This window comes from Equus quagga, chromosome 1 (assembly GCF_021613505.1).
Source record: "Equus quagga isolate Etosha38 chromosome 1, UCLA_HA_Equagga_1.0, whole genome shotgun sequence".
Lineage (NCBI taxonomy): Eukaryota > Metazoa > Chordata > Mammalia > Perissodactyla > Equidae > Equus > Equus quagga.
In genome coordinates, this window is record NC_060267.1 from 148,080,414 (window position 1) to 148,102,581 (window position 22,168).

Genomic DNA, 22,168 nt, shown 5'->3' on the forward strand with positions numbered 1-22,168 from the left:
AGCACGTGCTTTAACACGACCTACTTACAGAAGGCAGCGTCCCCAGTCAGGTGGTCTTCAGCATGACAATTAGTAGTTTTCCCTGCAGTGTGGTCAGCAGGAAGAATGCAAACCTCTCCCTAGCACAAGTCACTCAGCCCTGCTGGATTCCTGCTGCTCTCTGGGTCACGGCATCCCATTAGGAGTGTGACACAGTAGGGAAAGAGACCGGTTCACTGTGAGACCTGCTACTCACTCTCGTACAGTGCATCGGCCCCCCTTCCCACTGCACAGTGGCTGCCGAGCTCTGGGCGGGAGGCGTGTGGCCCTCGAGAAAGGGAGCCATGGAGTCAGAGTTCCACCAGGACACAGGCTGCAATGTCAATGGCCTTCATCTAAAGACAGCTTTTTAGGATGGTGTAGAAACAACCAATTTGGCTCCCTAGCCTTAGGAACAGGGGAAGAATTATCTTTAAGTTGAAAAAGAAGAAAAAAATGTATGAACTAGGAAGTTGGGATGTGGTTAGCTCTCTGCTTCAAAAGAAACTAAGAGATACCAGCCCTGGTAACCTAGTGATCAAGTTTGGTGCCCTCAGTTTTGATGGCCCAGGTTTGGTTCCTGGGCACGAAACTACACCACTCATCTGTCAGTGGCTGTGCTGTGGCGGTGGCTCACATACAAAAAGAGGAAGATTGGCAGCAGACGTTAGCTCAGGGTGAACCTTCCTCACAAAAAAAAACCCCCCAAAAGTGAAAGAAACTAAGAGGATCCAAAAATAATTTATGGAGAGTGCATTTAGCATGCAAGCCTGGGACACTGGAGTGATGTGGGCTTCACCTTCTTGTATCTGTTATTTTTCCATAGACAGTTAATCAAATGCTCTGTATCTTCTCTGGGTAAAGGAAATGAGCCAATTTAAATTGCCAAGCTCGGATATTCATCCAAAGAGGACAGCTGAGAGATTTACGTGCAAAAATAACTAGGTTAGAGGAGAAAATGGGAACGTGATTCCAAGTACCTGCTTGCTGTGCTGTCTGTGGCATCTGCTGACCCCTCTGAGCACTGTACTGAACTGAGGCCATGGGCCGGTACTGCTGCGTGGTTGAGGTAGGGTACTGACCAGATGGATAATAATATACAGGCATCTGTAAAAGAAAGGGCAAAACAGCAGGGAATGAGAACTATCTGTTAAATACTGTTTTTTAAACATAAAATAGACTCATTTTATGATATAATATGACTGTAGTAGATTGGTGGCTATATTAAAAATAGCCATCAAAAGATTCTTCCATGCCTGTGTGTGCGTGTGTGTGTGTGTGTGTGTGTTACCCCACTTACGAAGGGGTGAAATCTGTTCCCCAAGCCCTTGAATCTGAGCTGGCTCTGTGACTCGCTTTGACCAACGCTATGAAGCAGAAATGATGACTTCTGAGACTTGCAAGCCTGATCCTTAGGAAGACTTGCAGCTTCCACATTTGCAGGAAGGGAGCCCAGCCACCAGGAAAAGAAGTCCAGGCTATCTTGCTAGAGAAAGAGGCCACGTGAAGAATAGAGTCTCCACTTGACAGGCTACACCAATGTTGTGGCATGTGAGTGAGGCCATCTTGGATCTTCCACATTAAGCTCCTGAGCCCCTGTTAAGCCCTTGAGCCCATACCATATGGAGCAGACATGAGCCGTCCCAGCTGAGTCCTGCTCCAATTGCTGACTTAGATGTGAACAATACAGTGCTTGTTGTTTTAAAACACTGAATTCTGTGTTTTTTAAATGAAACAAGAGTGAATAAAATAGTCATATGCAAGGGAAAAAAATTGATGGTAGTTTTAAACATTATATCTAGCTTGAATTATTTTTCTAATGGAAACACAGGTGAGAAATGAAAACTGCTGATCTCTAGTCTAAAAGAAGCAGAAAGTGAAACTATGAATATGGTAAAGTCTATCAAAGCACTTTAAAGAGTGATTGGCATATAGCCAGGATCCAGAGAATTGATGTTAAATCTAAAAAGTTGAAATACAATAAAAATATCATTTAAGTCACTTTCTAATGACTGAGAATGGTTGAAAATATTCTAATTACTTCCAATAAGATTCAAATCAAATGTCTCCTGATCTGGAAAGACTTCTTTGCCTGCTTCGGGTCATTTATATTAAGGCTATTTTCTTACTAATCTTAATTGTTTCTCATCTCCAGGCCTCTGGCTTTTCTTCTATCATATTCTTTAAAGTACAAACAGAGGCATGCCAGTACACAGCCTAGAACTTACATAGAATTACATACATAGAATAAATTTATGAGCCACCTGTTTGAGAACTGTAATTTTTATGGCTATTTTATTTTCTGATTTGTTCATTTCAAATAGGAAACACTTTTCTAGTTCAGTTTTGCTATTGAAACACATGTAGCATGTTTTCCTGCCTTGGATAAAGTAGGAACAAAAGATAACTTAGTTTGTGTGGATCTGTGGTTCTGCAATCCTATGGATTCATTATGAATTATAACTCGGAAGAACAATGTGGATATCCAAGGAGAGGAGGCTGGATGAGTCTGAAGACACGGTCAGTACCCAGCAACCAGCTAATTTATTGTGTGCATTGTTTATAGTGATTTGATCTTACTATTTCTCCCTCTCTTTGTAAGGCAGTTTATATCAATAAGAACTCAAATAATTCTGGAGTAATAGTAGGTTTTAGTTATGCTCTGGCACATGGTGGTGCTATTAAAGATTACTACCAGTATACATCAGATGCTTCCCAATATTAAGAATAAGAACAACTATTATCTAATTTATTCATCAGCACTGTATTTATATGTCTTTTAGGAAGAACAGCACCTTGTTCCTTTAGGAACAACTGTGTCTTGATTCAATGTAAGCTCACAAATGTGTTATCCGATCCTTGGTCTCTCTTCTTACATTCAATATGAAACATGAAAATACCTTCGGGGATGAGGCACAGAGTTCAAACACTTGAAAATTTCCTGATGGGCACTAATGGTTTGGATAAAAGGACAATTTTTGTTAAAAAAAAAGAGAGAGAGAAGGAGAGCACCTCATCTTTACTACTCAGCTATGTTGTTCTGTTCTTGCTTTTCCTCCCAGTCCTGTCTTCTTTGATACCCTCACAAGCTGTGCTAGAGGTTTGGTCGCTTCTGTCCAGCACCTCCCCAAGGTGGAGCATAGGCCAGTTCTCAGGAATTACAGTCCCAACCACATGAGGCAGGGAAAGGGATACTTGGCTCATCCTCATCCTCCTTCATGGAGGAAGGGAGCCAAGCTGGGCTAAGATCAGTATGAAGGTTTGGAAGAGAGAGAGGGGAAGGGAGCGGGGAGGAAGGACAGCCCAAAAGTGAGGAAATGCCTATTTTCAAACAACTATGTTAAATTATGGAAAATCAAAAAATGAGAGGATTAGAAGGTGAAAGTAATAAATGAGAGAAAGAAGGAACTATGAAAAATAAGCACTTCTCCCACTTCCCTTCTTCAAATACCTTTGCCTTGTTCATGTTTCCCGCTTTGCCCTTCCAGTGGGCGTTCAGAAAGCACACAGGACAGCTTAGGCAAAATTGACCTTCTACGTCATTAAATAGGCTCATTCTCTGCATAAATTTAACATATATGCAAATGAGCTCTGTCCCAAGAGTTCTTTTCCTTTTTCTATAGTTGAGCAATCAAGTTTTAAAATGTTTGCTAGATTGAAAACCACTGTCAGTCATGTCCATACTTTTATCTGTGGTTCTTTTAAAAAGAAGTTCATGGATCTCCAGACTGATCACGAACCATGAACATCTGTTTTGTCTTTCTTCCTTCCCTCCCTCTTTCTGTTTTTAAATCTACTGGAGAGGGAATGAAAGCATTTCTGTTGCAGACACACCAGGGGTTCTGAACTGTCTTTACTCCTGCTGTGCACTAATATTGAAATTCCTTCATTAAGGAATGACCTTTTTTTTAAGTCTTCAATTAAATATTCTGCCAACTCTTCTCTTTGACAGCAGAAACGGGTAAAGATACTTTGGTGATATTTAGGCTAAAAGAGCTAAACTATTTTTTCCCAATAATTAAACAAAGTATTTAATTTATTAGTAAAATAATTAATATATTAATGAGGCCCGTTCTCCTGTAACTTAAAATTATTTTTCACAGCTCCTTGAATCCTAGTAGCCAAGAGACATTACAGAGAAGGCAACTGAAGTTGAACTATTAATTAATCACTCAAAATAAAATGAATAACTGAGTGAAAATCATTTCATGGCAGCGGGTTTTGCATGGCTTGAAAAGATAATAATTTATTCAAGATGTTAAGGCAGTGAAACAAATGATGCAAAGGTGACACTGTACTTTAAACAGCTCATCCAATGCAATATTTCATAATTAGGATGGAAGTGCTTGGGATATGTGTGCCTTGAAAATGGACCAGAAAACGGCTCTGTGCATTTTACATCTTGACAGTAATCACTTGCAATATTCTGCAAGGGATACCCAGGAGAGCACCAGAGATGTTTGGTGGAGAAGAGTAACACATAATCAGTCTTTGAGAAGACAGTAAAAATCAGTGATCTGTGGTGTCTTACATGCTCAAGTCAATTAAATATGATTAATGGCTACCTGTGAGAGCACGCAGGAACTCTGCTTCCCTCTAGGGAAAGGAAAGGACAGTGGCTGTTGGCTTATTCCTCCTTTATATTCATAGAGGAGCTCCTGCAGCAGATTAGCTCCAGAAAATGCTTATGAATGGATAAGAAAGGAAAGAACACATTTCCAGAGCAGCAGCAAGAGAGAGAGAGCTGAAAGTCCCCCAGGAGCAAGGGCGTCCTCTTCCCTAAGGCTTTCCTTTCCTAGGCAATCACTCCAGTGAGCAGGACCACACATGGGAGGGAATGCTTTCCCGTGGCCTCTGTACCAACTGCCTGGAAAATGGGATACTCCTCCCTTGGACCATGGGGCGTTGGGTCAATTTCATTAAACTTACTTTCTGAGCCTCAAGACTTTGCTCAACTGATGAATAGGACAGACCAGGTCCTGTAGGTGAGGAATATCCGTACGGACTAGAAAGGTAAGACAGGTTGACCTGGAGATATTCTACATGGAAATACAGAAGCCAAAATGCGCCACAAATAAGTTATAGGTCACAGGTGTCAGAAAAAGCACACTTACCTGTGCAGGTGGAGGCTGTTGCACAAATCCTTGGGGTGAGGGAGGGGCCTGGAGGACTTGTTGGGAGATGGGAGGTCCAGAGCCTGAGAAGCCCCCTGTAGGGAGCTGCTGGCCTGCAGAGGCAATGACATAGCTCGGCTGTTGGGTTGGCTGTGGCATGAGGGACGGTGGGTAGACAGGACCGGATGGGGGCTCAGGAGTCTCTCCTGAGGATTGCCGGCTCAGGTTCATTTGGCTGAACTGTGTCGCCACATCATCTCTCTGCAAGCCAGAGAAATAAACGAGGAAATCAATAAGATCAGCTTAGGAGTGGGAGAGGTACACAGAGGCAGACACAGGCCACATGCTTGTTGTGGGCAAGGGAGGGAGTATGATATGGAAAAAAGTAAAAGAAAAGAATTCTCCAGGCAGAACAAAAAGGGAATATAACAAGAGAAAATATACTTAATCATCCCGAGATGGTAAACAATTTGACCCAAATCTCCCTTTTACAATGGAAACAAATTATTATTTTTTCACTAAGGGCTCAGGCTCCTCAGGATGGTGCGGAGACAAAAAGGGCTTGATATTCTGTCTTGAAGGGTCAGCTGGCCTTCCCAGCAGCAGCCACAGGATCTGCCTTCTGGAAAGAGAGGCAGAACCACTCGTTCTCATCATCACTCATTGCTGCTGCAAAGATGGAGCCAAGACTGAGTCATCAACAGGCGGGGTGGGATTTCATTCATATACTAGGGAGTATGTCTTCACTGGCCTGGCCTGAAATTTAGGGACAATGCTCCCTCTTGTTGTCCAAAAGGACCTAATACATTGAGGGGAAATGAAAGGGAATCGAGGGATTGGATTGCTAGGGGAGTTGGGGTGTTCCTATATTAGGTGCATGGGGTGATGAAGGTTACCATCTCAATACCGACTTGAAGAGATTTCCCAAACCCTCACACCAAGTTTACGTGTCTCTCTGTTTCTGACTTCTAACTCTGAGGGCATTCAATTCCTAACTAGCTGGTAAACTCTTAAAAGAGTATCAGAATGCAGAAGCACTAAACCTAGGACAGAAGACAGAAAGGGAAGCATTACTCTGGAGATGGGTTGTAATGTTCTGAAATGAGACATTCACACACACCCCTCTTACAGTCAGCCCAGGGCACCCACCCAGCATCAGTCAGCCCTGCACAGGAAAGTAGTAGAACCAGCAAACATGCTCTCCCAAGACAAAAGTCATCGAGATATAATACAATACCAGGGGGAATTGCTGCGTTGGAGACACAGGCAGGAGATGCTGGGGAGGAAAAGAGACTGCTGGATATTGCACTGACTGGGAGGAAGGCTGCAGCCCCTGGACAGACTGGAGGAAAGAAAAAGCCGATCAGGTAACAAGGAAGTGATGGGAGTTGAAATCCCATAGGAAGGCTCTGATATCTGAAGCATACCACTGTCCCTTACAGGTCCATGCACTCCAGAGAGGGGAACCTTCCACCAACAGAAAGTCAAAGCCATGCAGACCAGAGGCAGCCAGCCTGGAGAGGGGCTTATTTGCCCAGAGTGAACACTCCTTTAAGAAGTGACTGCAATACTTGATGTGGTTGGTGTTGGTTAGATCCTCCGGGTCTAAAAATATTGCCCAAGGACTAAGAAGTAAGGACAAAAATATTTAAAATGAGGTTCGCTCCAGCAACCTACCTGGAATGTTTCAGGTTTCTGTGGACATTTCCATGTGTCACCCCAGGAAAGGAGGGCAGCTCTACATCTCTCTAAGGGGTGTGTGAACAGCCAGGCCACCTTGGAATGAACTGACTTCTGTTCTTTCCCTTGATAGAGACTTTAATATTGGCTCTTTGCAGACATGAGTACTTGGTCTGTGTTGGGAATGGGTGAACCAGATGATGCAAAGCCCTGGATGGGATTACGAATTCAATTCCCAAGGCAGGCTCCTTGGTACATAAAAATAGCATCTAGACCTAAGAAAAAACTTGTCATTCCTTTTCCCTAGTACCATGCCCTCACCATGAAAGTCATTGGATGGGACACTCATCTCTACCTAAGCTTAAGGATCCAGATGATATCTTGTCAACTTGTAACCAAGGACTCTAGGTTGCCAGGTTTTACTTATGAGGTTGAGTGGATGGTGTGGCACCAATGGAAAATATCCCCTCTTCCTACCCATTGCTACTCTGATGGCAGAGCAGCCTTTGTCTCAGAGCCCTTCTCCTCCCTGCTCTCCAACCAGCTCCTTACCTGAGTCACTAGTGTGCCTGCCATTTGCGGCTGTGGTGGCTGCACCTGCTGCTGCGGCTGGGGAGAGGGCTGCTGCTGTGGCTGCTGCTGGGACTGCCCCACCATCGAGCTTCGCAGGGGCTGCTGACTGGCGGGGGGGTTGTATATTGCAGGGGTTCCATCGGGATTCACAAAGGGCTGGCCTGCAATGGAATCATGGCTTGGTCTACGTGAGTTTCTCCATCCCTCCTTTAGCAGAAAGAACAACTCTGATAGATACTTGAAAAGCACTAAAGTGAAAGTGCAGGGCAGTGGAAATTCAGGACACCTGAACCCTCACCAGTGTGAAGACGTTACTGTTTATGACCCATCCTGTTAAGCTAGATAACAATGTAGGCCCAGAGCAATTTAAGAAGCAGCAAGTAAATCCAACACCTTCAGGGAGATTTGCCAAAGCTAGGTGCATCTGTGTACAGTGGTACCCTGAGGAGAAGGCCTGTGGAGAAGCAATCTTCACAAAGCCATGTGTTTTGCTGCCCTGAACCTCATGCTGTCAGAGAGATAATGCACACTGAGAGAAGGCTGCTTTCCGTTAACACAACTCTGGCTCCATTCAGTTACACATTATTTACCGATACATTTGTTTTGCTTCCCCTAGCTTTGTCACCAATTCAGAATCATTATCAGTTCCACAAATATACATACAACAGAACATAACACATCTATTCAATCACTTCTCTAAATAGACACAACTAGGAATACACAGAGGTTTAGATTTTAAAGACGATGCATAATAAACTCATCACAGAATCCTCTTACAATGGTGAAGCAAATATACGTATTTTGCCTTTTGAAATAATGGCATGGTTCACTATTATTATTACTGCTATTTGAGCAGTCTGTTATAGTTTATAAAATAGTATCATTAGAGCCTCATCATGACTCAGTGAGGAAGAAATGTGTCATCTCCCTGTCCCAGAAGAGGAAATGAAGGCCCACCAGAAAGGGTATAGGAGTAAAGAGCTGAAGGGAGGTGAGGAGAGGGCAGCAAATGAAAGAGAGAGAGGTAAAAAAGAACAAATGGGTTTCCAATGTGGCGGGCACAGTGACAGGCATCTTACATGCATGATTTCAGCTCTTCCAACAACCCCACAGATGTGCAATCCCATTCCATTTCAGAGATGAGAAAATTAGGGTTTAGAGGGCCAAGCAACTTATTCAGAAATACAAAAAACAGTAAGTGAGAGAACCAGGAAATGACCCTGGTCAGTCTGACTCTAAAGTCCATTCACTTCCCATTACACCAATAACTTAAGTGAATTATTCAAGTTTACAGGAGGAGTACATGGTACAAGGAGGGGCCATGGGAAAAAATCCCATCATAACTGAAAATTATTAATCAATGCACGAGAAGTCAGGAGGGGAGACCATGTTTTAAGATGGAATCACACTCAGGATTGGTAGATAACGAAGGAGAAAGATCAGAATATGGGGGAGTGGATTGGCAAAGAGTTTGTAGAACTTTTTCTGAGTCCTTTCTTCCATTATCCACACTCCCCACAACTCTATTGGAAAGGCAGCAGTAGGAAGATTGTCCACAAGCTGAAGCCATAGAAATATTCTCTAGGAACCTGAGCAAAATGCCTGGAAGGAGCAGGACTCCCAGAATGGCGTAGTGTCTCGGGGAGGGTCACCCTCTCCTTGGTTTTAAAGGGGGCAGCAGAGGCTTTGAGTTATTCCCAAGCACGTATTCTAAAGTGTCTCCTTACACCATTCGGTCTACAGGGCTTGCAAGAGCACTCTTATCCAGGGTAAGTAGCATGCGATGGCCGAGGAAATCAGCCTTGTTCTTTAATAATATATATGAAGAATGACCAAATGCGTGAGGACAATTAGCAACGAAAAAGGAACAGGACAGAGAGGGAAAGTATAAAAACTGACCCAAAGGAAACAATATTTTAGTGAAAAAAGAAAGCATGGTATTTAACAAGAACAGACTGTTATAAAATGAGAGCTAAGCTAGTTAGCAAAGGTATGCTAAGTGAAAGAAATCAGTCCCAAAAGGGCTGCTACTGCATAACTCCATTTCTATTACATTCAAGATCAGGCAAAACTTAGCAATGGTAATATAAGTAAGACTAGTGGTACCTCTGAGGGGGCACAAAGGAACCTACTGGGAGGCTAAATATGGTCCATGTCTCTTTCTGGGTGGTGTTTACACAGATGTTCACATATGCAAATATTTCCCAAGGCTACACGTGAAATGCATGTGGATCATGCACTTCACCTGTGTACTTTATAAACTACACTAAGAAAGTAAATTGGAATAGGTTGGGGAGGCAAATGCTGAGGCCGTAGTGAAGCCAAATAAAAGGTTCACAGGTAAAGAGCAATGGACTGACTTCAGCTCAGTTAGGAAAGCTAATGAGTGCTGAGCATTCCCATTACCCAAATTTTCAGCCCAAATATATTTGTGTGTCTGCAACAGGAAATCTCAAGTGCTGCATATTCGTGAACATACCTGCCAGAACTAATGAAGTTAGGATAACAGTTTCATAACCAATCATAACGTGCTGTGATGGAACAGCGAACGTCCCAGAATTACATTCACAGAACAATGACTAAATTTAGAGGTATTTTTCTTTTAATCTTCTTCAGAGGCACTTGTTTTCCTATCACTGTCGTTTAATTTTAGCTACATTTTATTATTTTAAATTCTTTTTCTCTTTTAAAAAATAATTTTCTTCTGGGTTTAAAATCTGCAATCTGTTTCTCCTCCAAAAATCAGCAATTTGGGAAAGGATGAAAAAAATAGCTCAATTTTTAAAAATCAATCAGCCCCTTTAGTGTTCTAATCCTTAGTCCCCTGCCTCCATTTTTTTTTGTACCTTAAAAAGAGGAAAATGTTAGATAACATAAAAAAAAATCTTCACAGCAACTTCATGTGAAACCATTTCAAAATCAGCCTCACTCTGTGCTTATACACAAACACACACACAAACACATAAAGATGGAAAACAAAAAGCATCTTTACTACATTCTACATTCTTTGTGACCTTCAATTTACAGTGAGAACTAACTAGGTGTGAAAAACTGACCGTAATTAGGGTGAAAAACGTTACCACAAAATATTCATATGACCTTTTTGATAAATTTTAAGGTACTCTGTTTGAAATATTATTAATATGCTGTGGACCAGAAGGAACAAATGTTTCCAAATAATTGCATATGAACAATACTAAGAATTCACTTGGGCGGTGAGAGATGGCAGGTTTTTCTGAAAAGAAAAGAGAGTATACAAGATTGATTTTACGCTCACCTAGGAGAGGTCGAAAGAACTGAGGAAAATGAAAGAAGTAAGATGGATGCCAGGGAAGAGACGAAAACAATTTTCTAACAAAGCTAGGGTAAGTGACTTGGTTTTCAAGTCAGCCAATGGTCGCCTCTCTAGAGTCTACCATTTCTACCAATCCAGATGCAATTACAGCTGAATATGGGCTGTTAGTTTGAATGACAGCTGCTGAAGACCAAAGGGGAGAGAAAAACTAGTTGGCCCCAGGACTACTCAGTTTAGAAGAGGTTTTTGTGTCAGAAATTGCACAGGTATGCCCAGTAGTGGCTTGTGTGTTGGCACAGGTAAAGAGAGTGCAGTGACAGGTAAGCCAGGGTGTCCGGAGCTGAGCCAGGGCAGAGAAGAGGATTAAGTGCAGAGCGCTCATTCCTCTCAAATGCATGATCTTAGGTGAAAAACTTCTCCACTTCCCCATTGACATGAACAGTGTGTAGTAGATGTTATTTTACAAATATATAATTATTGAGCACCTGCACAGTGACTAAGACTTTGTTATCTATTCCAGGGATGCAAAACAGAACAAAACAAAAAAGCAAAACTAAGTATGACCCCTGGGCACAAAGAGCTTCTAAATGTGCTGGTAACAAAGGGATGAACCCAAGGGCAATTCACACTAGAAGCAAAGTAATCATATGCTTTTGGTTCCTAAGACCAAAGCATTTCTGCCATGTACTTGGCAGAAGGGTATTTACTTTTAATAAAAGAGAGGGAGTGAGAAGAAGAGATTTTTCCTTTCCTAGTCCTTAGAAAGTGATCAATCAAATTATGAGGGAGCTACTGATTATGGATAGGCAAAGATTAATTCACATCTTGCAAAGATATGTTTATAGACAGCACACAAAAACTTCATGGTGCATTTAAGAAAAAGGTAGAAGCAAGTTGGATAAATAGATGCTAGAAGTCCTGTGAAACACAAAAAATATAGTGTTATGGAAGCCCATCAGGAGTTTTTGAAAGAGATCAGACCTGAAATGCTGTTCAAAGTGGAGTCCCTTTCGATGGCATGCCCTGACATCACACACTCGTGAATTCACGCTAGAGGAGGGCAAAGCAAAATGGCAAAACAACATATACGGGCATTAAGGAGTACTTGAGGGACGCCACTGACTGTTGGCATCTCTGGATAGCACTGAATTGAAAGTAAATAGCCAAACAAAGATGAGCTTTCTGTTAAAAATTTCCAAAAGGAAGCTGAGTCCAAGACAGCTGGAGGAAGACCAAACTCAAGAGTCAAACCCAGGCTTGCCTGGCAAGGATGAAGATCTTAGAAAGGGCTAACTTTGAAAAAGAGCCTCTGCAGCAACTCACTCATCCAGCTGCCTGAAAAGCAAAGAAAGAACCGGCCTGAGTTCTGAGTTAGAAATGAATCAGATGAGAGTTGAGTCTAAGGCCAGACAAAATAAAAAGTCGTGCTTGTATTTGGGGAACTGCAAGAATATATGTGGGCGGGTCTGGCTTCAGTGTGCCAAATGTTTCATACTTAGTTAGAGCCAACTCAATTGTGCTGACAAAGGAAGTTTCATCTTTGTTTTATTTAGTAAACATATGACTGGCAGGCACCTTGGTATTTTCAAATCATTGTTTGTCATATTCCTGCTTTAGACAGATATTGTATCAATCATAGTTTTATATATGAGCCACTTTCTCAAATATAAAACATTAGACAAAAACTTCTCCATTATCCACATCAACATATATAATGGGTAGTAGATATTATTTCAATGATGTGTAGTTATTGAGCACCTATGCCTAAGCATAGTGCCTAAGATTACTTCATTATGCCCTCTAGGGAAGTGAAAAAATAGTCAAGTATGGCTCCTCCTCACAAGGAGCTTGTAAATGTGCTGGTAACAAGGAAATGAACTCAAGGGCAATTCACACAGGAGGCAAAGTAGTCATAGGCTCTCGGTTCGTAACACCAGTGCATTTCTGCCATGTAATTTGGGAGAAGGGTATTTAGGAAAGGGTGAGAGGTCTGGATTTCAGGAGTTCAAGGCAATGACAGGGAAAGATGAGTTCCAGCCCAAAGGGGGCAAATTTTCAGTTTCCATAGTAGAGGCATATGCAATGCATTAATACATTTTCCTTCTGGTCTAGGGATATCTTCAAGTCTAGCATTTGTCAGATGTGAGAAGTGTGTATGGAGAAGCTGTTCAAGTGTTATCACACCCTTTCTTTAGTTAGGATCCTTTTCAAGGGAGATATTTTAATAACAGCTCTAAATGACTCAATCCAATGAATAAGAATTGGGACTTGGCATCAGAAAGCGTATTATTATTTTTTTCTTTAAACAAGATTATAGATGATAATATACACATACAGATGCATAACCACACTATCATTACAAATAATATCCCTGCATTATATCCTAAAAAATGCTGTTGAGCTTTTCTGAAACACTTTGTAATTTTGCTTAAAACAAACCGCTGAAAACTAATGCTTAGTACGTGCTCTTGTCTGCAAGCCCTGCGTCTCAATTAACAGTGAAAGAATTGAAGCCAACAGAGTCAGATCATACTTCGGTCAGTGCCCAGAGTAATGAATATGATGCTGGTTGTCTTTTACTTTCCTTTATAGTGCTTACAATGATGCAAATAAAATAAAAGCAATCTAATATTCTCCTTCAAAGTATCTAATCTGAAAGCATTCAAATGATTTTCCAAAAAATGATTATGCCTTCTTTTTCCTCAAGCTTACGGCATTTTCAAAATGTCTCAATCAAACACCATGCCTTGAGAATGGCCATATGTTTTCATGAAAATGTAGCAATTATTCAAATAACTATTTTACTATCATTCTCATGTTTCTCTGAATTTCCTAATTACTAGCAGCACTAGACATGTGAGAAGATTGAGTCAGATCACTTTTATGAGATTCTCATCCAGTTTTGCATTTTTAAGTTTAGCTAATCAAGGAAATACTCTGGATATAATATACTGAAAATATCTAACTCTATATCTAACTATTGAGTATCTAAGTATAAAATACCAGACTAATCTAAATCACATCTCGGATCTATTCTGAGACAATTCAATTTTTTTCAATCTCTATAAAGGCTTCTAAAGCATTGACTAGTCAATGTCAAGCCTTCTAACCCAGGATTTCACAACCATGGCACTGACATTTTGGGCTGGATAATCCTCTGTTGAAGGGGCTGTCCTGTGTATTGTAGGATGTTTAGTAGCATCTCTGGCCTCTACCTTCTTAGATGCTAGTAGCAGTCCCCTCCTCCCTAGGTCATGATGGATTGGCAAATGGCTTTGGAGGCATGAGCAAAATTGCCCTGGTTGAGAAATTTCCCCCATGAAGCAGATGTTCACCAGTCCATCCAAGATACAAAAAAACTTTTGACATAACAACAGGCTGACTGGGGATTTAGTCTGAGAAGCACAAAGTTTTTAATTAGTATATCTCAACTCATCACTCTACAGTCTCTGATCTTAGCTCCTGGGCATATATGAGAGATACCATGATCAGAGAAGAGAGGACAGAGAGGAAAGTGGCTATTTCTGGGAAGTATCTATACTTATATTTATATATCAAGATTGATATCCATATATAGGTACAGATTGCAACTACAGATAGGCTCTTCCTAAATCAAAACCCTACAGAGCAGTTCATGCAACAAGCTCTCCTGCCCAGGAATTTTCAGAAAACTTGCTAGCAAATTTATAAGCTCGCACACACAGACAAACATCTGATCTTGTGTTCCTACCAAAGCAGAGGCAATAAACTAACCTGTATGTGGATTAAGAAGGATGCTTCCAGGTGGGATGCCTGTTGCAGCTTCCAGTGGAACGAGGATGTAGCTGGTGCTGCTGGGAGCAACCTGGCTGCCCATTCCATTCTCCGTATAGGGCAGACAGCCAGGAGAACTGGCTGCCACACCTGAGACCAGGGGTGCACTCTGGAGGGGTTGATGGGTACGGGACAGCGATCCTGAGGAGCCTGCACTGCTGGAAGACTCGGAACCTACCACAGAGATACAAAACAAAGATCATTCAACACAGAGACGAGGAAAGAAACCATAGCTCTGGGTCTAAATACTTAGTTTTATATAATCTATCATTAAAGAATTTGAGGGGAGTGCTGCAGGTGAGATTAACTAATGTCCCTCCCAGATTTCGGGCTCACATTTTATTGAAATATTTGCTACATATTTTTCACATGTGTCAATTTCCTAGAAAAACAGAGATTAAGAATGAGCACTCTCAGCCTTCTCACATGTCACTAGGGTGATACCTTGGTAAATGGTACCCTAAAGTTCTGAACTCAATGCTGGAAAACTCCCATCACCCTGAGCAATTAATGCCATGGAAATGTCTTACTGAGCTGGAGTTATGAGAACAGAATGACTGGGATGGGTGTTAGAAGACTTCAGTTTAAGAAGGAGTCCTATGATGTGCTCATCATGCAGATCCTTCTAAAGTACTGGTTCTCCAGCATCCATAAAGCTGAATCTTGAAGATAATCTTTTCCCCCAAGATGTGAATAGAACTGGATTACCCCTATTGGGAGTGCTTAAGATCTATACCGTATTTCACATATTCCCAGAAGTCTTATTAATGCAGCCAAGAGGTACACCAAGGAGGGTTTGGCCTTCGTGGTAATGATCAAGCATCCTTTAGATAACACAGAAGAGTGAAATCAGAGGGATGTTTGCGGACAGTGGATTTCTCAAACATATCGGTAACTGGATCAGCGTGCAGAAGCCCCCAAGGTGGAATCTAGCCCTCCTCATCTGTCTCTCCTTCCACTGTGGACAGAGAAACACCTGCTACATCCCACGTCCATTAGGCCCTAGCCATCCTTCACTGCAGCCAGAACCAAGAAGCCCTGGCACCCTTGGCCGTGGCTGTTTTGGGCACTGAATATTAACCAGAGTGTTGGAGAGAAAATATGCCAAGCAAAATTTCTTCATCTGTGAATTCACACTAATTAGATGATGTCACAGGTTACAGTAATGTGGTATAAGAAGTTTTTTTTAACTATTAGCCCATAACTATTGACTTATGTCATTAAAACTGCATTTTTCTGTGTCATTAAAGGTGAATACATATAAGGAATAGCTAACATTGTTTTCAAGATTCTAAAATGTGCCCATAAATTAAACTGCAGACCTTTTAAAATAAGTAATAGGAATCCAACATGAAGTTGCAGAGCCGAGGAACCATTGGAGAGCATGGCAATTTTCGAGAAGGAGGACAATGATATTTATTGAGCACTTAGTATGTGTGAGCACCTGGATAAACACTTTAATAATAAGTACCATTACTGCCTTTATAGATAAGGAAACTGAAGCACAGAGAAGTTAGATAACTCAAGCTGACTCATACAGCTAGATAATGTCAGAGCTGGGATTCGATCCAGGCAGACTGATTTGGATTTAACCATGACCCACCGATGCCTCCTGCAAGCACACATATGCGTATACCATGGACTGCCACGAGTGTTCGCAGCTGGGTATCTTCTCTGCTTTTCCCATGACTTGATTACTAATAATGATTAAATTCCAGGTTAATTCAGGATGCTCCATCTAACTTTAGAAAGTTGTTTGGGTTCCCAATAATGTATGGGGAGGAAAATAAAGGATGTAAAAGGAAATTTGAAAATGCTAAGAATAGTTTTGAGACCATGTTGCTGACATTATGACCCTGAAGTCACAGCCCCAATGTACACTGTAGTGTTTGTGGACTTGACCGTATGATTTGATGCTGCAGTCCGAATTTGACACTAGTGCAGAGTCAACAGCAACAACAGTAATAATACAACAAAACCTCCTGCCCCCAGACATTTAAGGTCATGCAAAATTGATTCTGCCCATCTCCGGTCTGAGAGGTTAGACAGTGAGAAAGAGTTGGGGCCAGCGAAGCATGTCCCAACTCTGATTTGAGTGTGAGCTGGTGCCGACATGGGTGTGTGTGTCGGGGGCAGGACTGATGCACTTAGACTGAAGTGCCACAATCAAATGACTTGATTTTGGCTTTCAGAAGATGGCCATTCATCCTTGACTTGCAATATCATTTCCTTCTATCAGCTGGGGAAAAGCAACAGCTTCAATAGGAATAACAAGGAGACAATGTAAAGATAATGTAAATGGTTTGATTCCACAGGTTAAAAGAAGGAAACTAGATATGGCTTAAACTCTCAACACTTGCAAAGATGAAGACAAATTTAGACCTCCTTGGAGGGGTGGTTCAGCAATCCCATGCAGCCAGGTTTAGTAACCGGCCTTTTTGTCTGGCATATAATCAGCTTTGACCAGCTCGTAAACATCAACCGCCTAGAATAAGGTAGAGCAATATTGTGCTCATAGTATTACTGAAATTTTTGATAAAAAACGGATGTTAGAAATGGTGATAAAAGGCACAGGATTAGAAATGTTCAAAGATTTTTTTAAAGATGAAATTCATGTTTGAGAACTTTCCTGTTTTGGGTTCTGAGAGTTAAGATGTTTCTGGTTTCTTTTTTTCAGGGACTTAATGACAGCAATGGCAAATATTTCAATGGCACATTTATGTGACAAGCACTGTGCGAATCACTCTATATGAACTATCTAATTTTCACAGCTACCTCATTTTGAAAATGAGAACTGATCCTCAGAGACATTAAGTAAATTTCCCAAGAGCACCTAGTGTGTGGAGGAGCCTGAGTTCAAACCCAGGCGCTGTGACTCCATGGACCAGGCTCTAAGCCTGCAGGTCGTATGCTTACCCTGGAGTCATCCAAGCAAGAACCAGGTGGGGCAAAAGCCCTGAGCAGGCCTGTGCCAAGTTCTAGGAGATCCTGCACTGAACTTCAATGCTACTCACAATAGGATGCTCAGATGTCGATTCTGGACCCTAAGGGGCAGATAGTGGGAGGTGTAGGGAGAAGATATTGGGGTGAGTGGGTGAGAAGCTCAGGTAAACACTCAACAGAGAGACAGGAAAAAGGAAAGGGGAAAAATGGAAAAAAATTGGGAAAGAGATCATAAGGCAAAGAAAATGGAAAACTGGGAAGGGGCTGGGGCAAAAAGAAAGGGCATGGGCAGATTCCCTTGGAATAAGAGGTTTCACTCCCCAGGAGGAAGCATCTTGAGTTTGGGTTCTAGTTCTGCCATTTACTTGCTGTGTTTTCTTCAAGAAGTGACTGCTTTTTTAGACCTCAATATCCTCTTTTGTGAAATATAAGCCACCAGACTATATGGTGAGAAGCAATGGGGACCATGCTCTTACAGTTCTCCTCAGCTTGACTAAACTTTAGACTGGCTCCTTCCAGACTGTTGGCCCTTTACCTCCCTTTTCTTGTAGCATTTCTGCCCCTTTAAGATGTAAATCTTCTCCCAGCTTCTTACCAGTTTTACAATGCAGGACTGTCTTTCTTAAGGGCTTGGGAGCCACCCCTTTGCAATGTGATCCTCAGGAAAAGTAGTGCCCTTATCTGCCAGTTTCTGTGGGAGGGTAGGGGCCAGAGTTTGATAGGTGCCAATTAGTAAACCCAGATGGCTTAATCAGACTGACCAGTCACCTTTCTAACATCCTCCAGTACTTCTCCGCTAACTCACTCTAGTGCTTAAAAACTCTCCTGCCTTTTGTTTCAGCAGGGTTGAGCTTAATCTTTCTCACCTATTGCAATAATCTTGACCCCAGTTGCAACAGTTATGAATAAAGTCTTCTTTGCCTGTTAAACTCGTCCAATGAAATTTTTCTTTTAGAAAGACTCTGAACAATATATATATTTTTCCTGAATCAGTCAATTTAAGAAAGTGTTTCCAGATTCAGAAGCCAGAGTTCAGTACAATAACTGAAATCTTCTGAAATTATAAGGAGGAAGAGAGTATCCAGGATGCATTAGTGTAGTGATGACAATGAAGAAGAGGAAGAAGAAGTGGTAGAAAGATGAGGTGTCTTGTACTGGCTCCAAAAATACTCTAGGATGTAGAAAAGGAAGGTGACAACAACAAGAATACCCTTATTCTAGAAAACAAAATACCAGGCCACAGAAAATTATTAAAACAAAATAGAAGTGTCACCTACAAATTGTCCTGAGGAACTAAAGGGATGTTTTGGAAGCATTTAACTGTTTCTCCAAATTGGTTGTTTTTCTTTTTTGTTATGTTAAGAGGTGCAATCACCAACCACCTGGAACCAGTCCAAACCTCACCACAAGAGCAACATTTGCACAGATAGGCTAAAAAATGCCCAAGAGATGACCTTTGCCTCATTTTTAATGCTACAATCTCTGCTTTGGGAGGGGCGTAGGCCTTATTACCTTGACATGTGATACACGTGGAAGCATGTTTTCCAACTGAGCCTGCGCAAGCAAATGCCCACCTCCCCCTTTTGAATATTCATTCCCCACCCAAAATATAAAGCCCTGAGCTTGAGGACAGCTAGGAAATGATTCCACATGGTCTCCTATTGGCTTCAAATAAACTCTACTTTGTGTGACAACTGCTTCTGGTGGAGAGTCTGATTTTAAAACTCCAGAAAGCAAACCCACTTTGGTTTGATAACAGAAAGACATCCGAATTCTCCGGAGCAGTTGTTCTCAAAGTGTGGTTGAAAACAAGCAATCTGTGCTTTAACAAATCCTTCGATGATTCCAATGCAGTTAAAGTTGAGAAGCCCTGCTCTGGAGATCAAGAGGGAGGGAAATGTGTTGGAACCACTCATGTAATCTTTACTATATGTAGCAAAGATTTTGTTCTTATTATCCATAAACTAAATCAGCGCATAGGTGTTGCTCGGTCTCTGATGCATATAGAGTAAAACAAAAGACTATCAGGAACTAATACCAGATGTTTGCCCCACCTGGAGACAAGATACCTGCCCCACCCAGAAACCAGATGCCTTTCCAAAACTGGAGACTAGTTCCCTATATAACTAGCTTGTATTCTTTGGTCTGTGAGATGGTTCTTTTGGACATTAGTCAGCCATCTTCCCCCTTGCTGGCAAGCTGTAATAAAACCGTTTATCTCCTACCACCTTGCCTCTGGACTATTGGCACGTCTTGCAGTGGGCAGACAACCCCCTTGGGCAGTAACAACAGTATAACAATGTAGTCTGGGCAGTGTGGAAAGAAATAAATGCCATACTCTTATTTTTCAACCACATTGCCACTACCTTGAAACAGCCAAGGCTGCAGTGCTAGCACCGTTCAAGTCTTCTTCCCAAGGAGGATGGAATGACATCATCTATCTCCACAGGTGTGTGCAGGGCATCTATTAGGTGGTCATTACTGTGCCCAGTGTGGGAGATACAATAAGAGAAAGACATCCCAGGCCTCAAGAGAATGTGCTGGTACATTCCGACTTCAGTAATATGCTTTTTCCATAATGTACAAAACATGTTTCCCCCCGGAAAAAAATCTCATTATTATCTATTTAAAGCTAGAACCTCTGTAATTAGAGCAGGAGAACAGTAACTTAAATGTCACAATTCCAGACTTGGTTTCTGAAAGGTCGAAAAAAAAATTGCAATTCCACTGTGAACATGAAGTAAAAAATTGGAAACTTGTACAGTTCTAAAGCTCCATGACAGCAAAACTGACAGCTTTGCTTCATAAAACCATCTTGGGAAATTGTAAGTTTGTTTTGACATCTTATCTTGATCTCCTTTAATTTTTTTTTTTTTTTTTTTTGCTTTCCATTCCTGCACCTTGACAAGGCTTCAAATGGAGACACTCAGATTAAAAGAAAAAAAATGTCTGAAGCACTTACAATTTCTAATCATTCTTCAAAGAACAGGCATTTTAGCATTCTTAAAGTGTTTTAAATGTTTCCAAAGAGCTTTGCTTTGGAAAAGCAAAGTGACTGGGGGTTGGTGCATGGAGAATGAGGATTAATTTAAAAATCTTAAGAGCTCTTTTGGTGTGCTGGAATTTTTAAGTGCACCATTTAAGGTAATTGGTTTCTGCATTTTAAGGGGATTTAAAACTATTTAACCTTTCTTAGTTTACAAGGGCTCAAGTGCACCACAGTGGATTTTCTTGACTTCAGTTGCTGCAATAGTGGGATGTAAGAGCAATTAATTAGAGTAAGAAATCAAGAATTCACCAATTGGTGAATAAAAATGACAGAAGCCAGTGTGAGCCCACCTGAATCCTTCCAAGAAGTAAGACATATATGGATATATAAAGTATTGGCTGTGACTAAATGCTATTAATTTTCTGCCTATGTAGGAAAACATGAGATAATTTCTTAGGAGGAATTTTGTCAACAACATAATTATGTTAAACCATTAGCATAATGAGCCCAGATTTCACAAAAAGATCCCCTTAAGATGAGTGTTGAAGCTTGGTTGGGAAAGTGTTCATAGTCTCAAAAAACCCATTTCTAACGCATGGTTGGTGATGTCTATTCACCATCCCTGGCCCTGGCCTCCAACTCACCTGCAACCCCAGGCCATGAATGCACCACCAGTATAACCTGACACCCAGGCCATGAATGCACCACCAGTATAACCTGACACCCAGGCCCTGTCATGGAATCACAACTCGCAAGCCCCACCTTAGCTGAGAGTCAGGGCCTCTGCACTTCTAAGGCAAAATCAAAACCAAACAAAATCAATTACATACGAAAACCACAAACTTAAGTCCATGTAATACACTACTGAATGGTCATCTGTCACCTTCCTGGGATTTTATGAAGTATTTTAATTGTGAATATTTGAAAATAATTTGAAAACAATGTGAGGGGTTCTCAGGAGGCAGAAGAACTAGGAATGGCAGACCATGTTGGGTGTTTTGCAGACTCATATGAACTCCATGGTGTTGATGCTGCTGTTAGTGTAAAGCTGTTTCAAGTTCTGCTTCTCCTGGATCTCTCAGCATCATGCACCTCCCAAAGACTGTCCACGCAAACTTGAACCACCTAAGACCTCCGAAGACCACGGTTCACTTAGCAGACAAAACAGGAAAAACCCCCTCATGAACCTGGCTACTTGGAAACTATAAACCTTTCTGAAGGTCACTTCCCTTATCTGCAAAGAGGGGATGAAAACGTTAAATGGTAATAATAAAAATAAACAAGAACTGGGGGCCGGCCCCATAGCTGAGTGGTTAAGTTTGTGCGCTCCACTTCAGGGGTCCAGGGTTGGCCGGTTGGAATCCTGGGCGCAGCTCTACGCACTGCTCATCAAGCCCTGCTGTGGCGGTGTCCCACACAGAACAACTAGAATGACCTACAGCTAGGATGTACAACTATGTAGTGGGGCTTTGGGGAGAAAAGAAAAAAGAGGAAGATTGGCAACAGATGTTACCTCAGGGCTGATCTTCCTCACTGAAAACAAAAAGAAAGAAGGAAAGAAAAATAAACAAGAACTAGTGCTTATTAAGGGCTAATAACTTGCCAGGCATTATTCAAATTGCTTTGTGTATATTAACTCTTAGTCTTAACAATAACCTTGCAATATAGGTACTATTATTATTTGCATTTCTCAGATAAGGTAACTGAGACACAAATAGGTTAAATAACTTCCTAGGATTGTAC

General features: G+C 41.5%; 1 protein-coding gene across 3 annotated transcripts in view; it reads right to left on the reverse strand.

Moving 5' to 3' along the window:
* ARPP21 (cAMP regulated phosphoprotein 21) overlaps positions 1–22,168 on the reverse strand; it is a 151,633-nt gene that overhangs the window by 48,414 nt on the left and 81,051 nt on the right. For all 3 annotated transcript variants that reach the window (XM_046678733.1, XM_046678743.1, XM_046678726.1), the window contains exons 14-18: positions 14,434–14,667; positions 7,365–7,546; positions 6,370–6,474; positions 5,133–5,393; positions 999–1,125 (exon numbers count right to left, since the gene is read on the reverse strand). In XM_046678733.1, the coding sequence (XP_046534689.1) occupies positions 999–1,125; positions 5,133–5,393; positions 6,370–6,474; positions 7,365–7,546; positions 14,434–14,667 (909 nt within the window). The remainder of the gene's footprint in view (positions 1–998; positions 1,126–5,132; positions 5,394–6,369; positions 6,475–7,364; positions 7,547–14,433; positions 14,668–22,168) is intronic.